This window comes from Mercenaria mercenaria, unplaced genomic scaffold (assembly GCF_021730395.1).
Source record: "Mercenaria mercenaria strain notata unplaced genomic scaffold, MADL_Memer_1 contig_3275, whole genome shotgun sequence".
Lineage (NCBI taxonomy): Eukaryota > Metazoa > Mollusca > Bivalvia > Venerida > Veneridae > Mercenaria > Mercenaria mercenaria.
In genome coordinates, this window is record NW_026461398.1 from 196 (window position 1) to 5843 (window position 5648).

A 5648-nucleotide genomic window follows, 5' to 3' on the forward strand; every position below is an offset into this window, starting at 1 on the left:
TGTTTTGTGAACGTATTGTGAATTTTTTTTTTTTTTTTCCGAAAAAATGTTTACCCCAAGTACAGCGTCTAAAAATGCCCCTTTTTTTTTCCCCCGTTGCGGAATCTCGATTTCTTGTCAAGTGATGGAAAACGGGGGCTAATGGTAAAAAACAAAAGGAGGGAGGGGAGGGGGAAAGGGAAAAATCTATATGCCCCCCCCCCCCCCGAGTGGGGGCATAAAATGCAGCAATTAGGCCTTAGATGCATATCCTAAATTTGACCAAATAAACCGGGGGTCGTTTTTTATGGGTAATTATTCTTCGGGGGTTCATTTACTTCACGTGGGGGAGTCATATACTATGATCTGGAGGTCAAAATACTATGCCCGGGGTCCTTTTTCATAAAATAATACCGGGGGGTCATTATTCTAGGGGGCGAAATACTTCATCGGCGCATATCAGCGTATGCCCGTGCCGGGAAGCCAAACGAATGAGCGGCAAAATCACGTACACAGCAAATATGAAACGAATGAACCCGGAAAAAAAAAGAAAAAACCCCCTTAATTACCAATATTATTACTTTTTAATTTTTCCGCTCCCAACATTTGCACTGACAAAAAAAAAGCCCACAATTCGGGGGAAAATTCGAAATTGGTAGAAAAAGGAGGATTTTGAAAAAATACAAATTTACAAAACACTACGAAAACGACAGCTTAAAACTTGCATTCTCTTAAAATACCACTCACATATGACATGTTTTGGTTTGCTGCTTTTTTATCAATAGGTAAAAGGGTTTTTGTTTTAAATTTTATGTTCGATGTAAAAATTTTTACACCAAAAAGGGGGCCCGTGGTCCGGTTATATATGTATACACTTTCTTCCCCACCAAAACCATATTTATAATTTTAGATGAGGGGCTTTTTTTTTTTTAAAAACCCTTTTTCATTTCCCCCTGACAAAAACCCCTAAGTCCAGCATTTTGTTTTAGTGCATAAAAGGGGTTTTGGATTGCGAGTTGTCTATTTTTTTTTTTTAAAGTTTTCCTTTTTTAAAATGTTAAGACTTAAATAATTCATCGTCAAACACAAAACTTTTTGCCAGGAACAACGCATCAATTAAAAAACAACCAAAGTTGTGCATTAAACAAATGTAAAAAGGAATTGAAAATTTTAATTCATATGAACTTTTTATACGGTCATTTCTTGTAATAAACTTTTTTGACAGTTGGGATTTATAATGAAGTGAAAATAAGCCATTCTTGTACACATGACAGCCCGGAAAAACATATCAGTGTTGTCTTTTCCCTTTTGAATTTATCAGGTTATTAACAAGATTATCCCGTTTCCCCGGGCTTTTCGACATGTATCGCAATTTAACCATTGTATAATCAACAGTTTTATATTCATCAATACAGAAGTCATAATCACAATATATACAATTGTATCCAATGACCTTAATAGGCTTCAGTGTGTTCAAATATCATCAAAGTACAAACTGATGGTACGAAAGTGTCTCTCGGAACCAGCGATCTTTCCGAGAGCTTACTGTTTGTAGAACGATTTATAAAATGAATTACATAGAAGACACATAATATCTACGTATGTTAGGCTATTTAGAAGATAATGTATGCTGATCAGGTAGCCAAAACAATCCTCTGATTCAGTCACATTCGTATTGGTAGTTTTTGTTGTGTATACAATTGTCAAGTTATCGCCTGTGAATTGTACCATATAATGCGGCATACATCTGTTACAGCAAGAGGATTACCAGGCCATTGATTGGGCGTGTTTGAAAATATGGTAGGTTACAAAAGTTCTAAAGGACCAACTCATGAATAATGCAATGACATCAAATTCGTTAAAGCGAAGAAAAAGAGAGGTACCTGGAATTGTTTGTACAAGGCGGACAGTAACTCTGGACAAAGAAGTTTAGATATTTTTTGGGGTGTGTGGTGGGGGGAGGGTGGGGGTGGGGGGCGGGGGGGTTGTAAAGGAACAACGAAATGAAGTAATGGTTAATATAAATTGCATTTTTGCGTTCCGGTGCTATGTGAAAATTTAAACTTTTTGTTCAACCCTTTCTGATGAAAATACCACGTTCGATTATGTTTTGAACGTAAGGCTACGTAAACAATTATCTGATCAATATATAAATAATATAAATAATTACATTAAACGTATTATTTTTGTGACGATTGGACAATTAAACAGTTGATAATACTTTAGAATTTTTACAGTTTGAGAAAAATTGTTGCAAAGAATATGATATTACGGACTAGTGCGCTTATTGTTGCCAATTTTATGTTTCTTTTGGACATAATACAAATGAAACCACAGGACCAACAAGCTGAGGCTCAGAAAGGTTTGTATGTGAATTGCAAAGTTGTAAAGAAACAGACAATATCAGAGTCTAAAGGTTTACGTACAGCACAGTCTAGTTTGTATAAATATAACATTAGAGTGAGCTGTTGAGATCGCTTTCTACGTAGTTGTCTTTAAATTTACATAAATCCGGACCTGTAGCTCAGGTTGAGCTATTGCGATCACTTTCGCACGTAGTCTAAGTCAAATTTACACTAATCAGAGATGCGTTTTTTCTGCATCTCCAATTTCCTTTATATTTGTTTGCAGCCTGGCAAATTGATGTGTATGTGTGTATAAAAGGTGGGGCGGGGGTTGTATCTACATGTCACAATTGTATTTGTGCTGAGAGTATTAAATAAACTGTAAACTGAGTTTTTGATGATTTAATAGAACTGATCTTGATACCAACGGTTCAATTTCTTTTAGTATTTGTTTTCGATGTAGTGCTGTTTTGCAACAATGATTCTGGTAGTAATATCCTAACCAGCATCGTCATGGATTTTTATAAAGTTAAAAACCATCGATCTTTTCCAAATAACCGCATTACAAATATATTTAGTTGTCCTTGAAGGACATAACTTTACAATCTCTGATATATTTTATGTCGTTTACAAATTACAATTGTATAATTTCAAAATCTTTTGCTGTGTCAACTATTAGATGTTTGTCAAGATAATCGCTGAATATTACAAAAAAAGACATGTTATATTGTTTACAATTGTTAGATATGTGTATAACCGACACTATTGATATTCTTATATTTTAAGGACCTTGTGTTGGCATGGACTGTTTACATGGTGTACTGATGCACAATGACGACTCTCAGGGAGAAAAACACACAGCTGAAGACCAATATCTCAGATATAAAGCAGTTCTTGATACTGAAAATCCCCGTAAAGGTCCTCTTGACGCAAAAGCGCAAATGCATGGCATCTTAATGCACGGTGATTCCACAGTAAAGGAACATCATACGGGGAATAAAGAGGTTCTTCCTGAAAAAGTTTCAGAAGCTGGACCAAAAGATTTGTCTGAGGTAATACACGAAGGAATGCACGGAGAAGAGGGTACACATACAAATCATGACTGGAATAAGGAACAAAATTTAGGCGAGAACGAAAACAAAGGACCGTTTGATTCAAGGTTTATGCACGGTGTTTTAATGCATGGTGATATTAACTATGAACACAGGGAAGGTCTGGGAGAAGATACTGACATAACAAATGATAAGGATAGGAAAGTTGGACCTCAAGATGCTGCAAAACAATTCCATGGAGTTATGATGCATGGAGACACTGAAACTGGCGAAGACCACACACATGAAGAGCCAGCTGAATCAAAACAAGATAGCAATAAAATCGGACCAAATAACGATCTGCACGGGATACTCATGCACGGTGACTCTAATCTAGGTCATGATCATTCTAATGAAGACTCTAAAGCTGTGCACGATGTTTTCAGTGACATTTCTAAAATTAAGGACCTTGGATTAGATGACAACTTACTGAAAATGATAAATCTGGAGCAAATTCTTGAGAAGGACAGACAAGAATATGCAGACTGGATTATAAATAATCCACAGTACCAAGATGAATCTCTGATGGGATCAACATTAGCGAGTGTATCTGATACTATCCTTGATGACATAGAGCTTATGAAAAAGAGATATCTTGCAAAAAATAACCAGCCAGATGAAAAGGAAGTAGGTTCCAAAACATCATCAAAAGAAGAACATCCATTTACTGCAGAAGACGCAAGAGCGATATACGATGATAGTGTACATGCAGAGGAAGGCGAAGATACAAGACACGACCTTGAACTGTTAGGGAGCACTGAACCAATCAATGCAAGACATAAAGCTAAATTGGAAATGCTAAAATCCAAGCTGAACAAATAAATTGTTAATGCTTAGATTATTATTTGTTTTACCTTTAACGACATATAAACTCTATGAAACATTTCGATGTATTGTAGTAACAGGTATTCCTAAAGAATGCAATTTACACTGACATATCAAATAATACGTCTTATACTACTTTTCTAAGATGAGGAATAAATATATACGAAGACCTTTCAGACCTTTTCAAATCTACCAGATTTAATGATCGCAAAAATACCGTCATTCGGCCATACTGATCCACTTTTTCCCCGCCGCCATAGCGTTGGAACCACCGCTCTATGAAATCTATACAAATCTATATAATAAATAAATCTATAGCCTGTATGATATTGGATAATTAGACACAACTATTGCTCACTTACTTGAAAAACTAGATGCTAAATAAAATGGATAAAATCCCTCTTTATATCTCTCTAAAACGTTCCCGATTTATAAAGATTTTAAACATGTTTCACAATCAAACAACCTTTACAAAGGAAAATAGTGTTATTTCGAAGCTGCTGTACTACATTTTACACAGTTTGGAAAAAAACCCAGAAAAATAGCTCATTTATCACCGCACAAGTGGAAGTGTGTTACGATAACCGTCTCTCTCTCTCTCTCTCTCTCTCTCTCTCTCTCTCTCTCTCTCTCTCTCTCTTTGTATTTTGCTGAGAATAGTGAATTACATGCGAGGCAGCACAAATATTATCTTTAAAATTACGGTTCTGAATAAACGCATACTAAAATCATTACAGTACTGAGATAATATCGAGACAAAAAACGGTGATAAATTGATCGTAACAAGAATTTTTCTTTCTTGAGATATAAAATCAATACCAGTCATACTATAAATCAGTCTAAAGAACGCTGATTGTAGTAATATCTTATCTTAGTGAACACTCCTAGAATCGGCTTTTAAAAGTGGACAGTATTACAATAATATAAAAGGATTCCATGATCCTTAAGAAGAAGAAGATGTTTAGCTGTTGTGAATGCTGCTGGTGGCCACACCCGCTATTGACTGATCCTGCGAACTTTAAAAATGCACCATTCAATCAATTAATGCATTTTATTGTTATCTACTGTGTGTTTCTGTTAAGTTCTTGTTTTTCATTCTGTTACAGGATAGTTATGTGTTACTCATGTCAAATTTCATTGTACTTGGTTTAATATTAAATAAAATATCGAAACTTATGTACATATGGGCGTTGGAACTTTTGACTAGTATATAATTATACTCGCCCTTCAGGGAACATCAAAATCAAGAGCAACATTTAGTATGAAAATTATTTTTCCAAAATAGGCCTACACAACATTTATACTGAAATAAATGAGTAACCGACAGCTTAAGTATGAAACACTTAGGGCTGTTCCAGGAAAAAAGGCATGGAGTGTGTGTGTGTGTGTGTGTGTGTGTGTGTGTGGT

The 5648-nt window shown here is 35.4% G+C and overlaps 1 protein-coding gene across 1 annotated transcript; it reads left to right on the forward strand.

Annotated features, from left to right (window-relative positions):
• The first annotated feature begins 2087 nt into the window (after positions 1-2087).
• On the forward strand, positions 2088-5416 carry LOC128552901 (uncharacterized). The gene is made up of 2 exons (XM_053533971.1): positions 2088-2341; positions 3111-5416. Exons 1-2 carry the CDS (start codon positions 2242-2244, stop codon positions 4235-4237), a joined length of 1227 nt encoding a protein of 408 aa, XP_053389946.1. The 5' UTR covers positions 2088-2241; the 3' UTR covers positions 4238-5416.
• Positions 5417-5648: the final 232 nt, after the last annotated feature.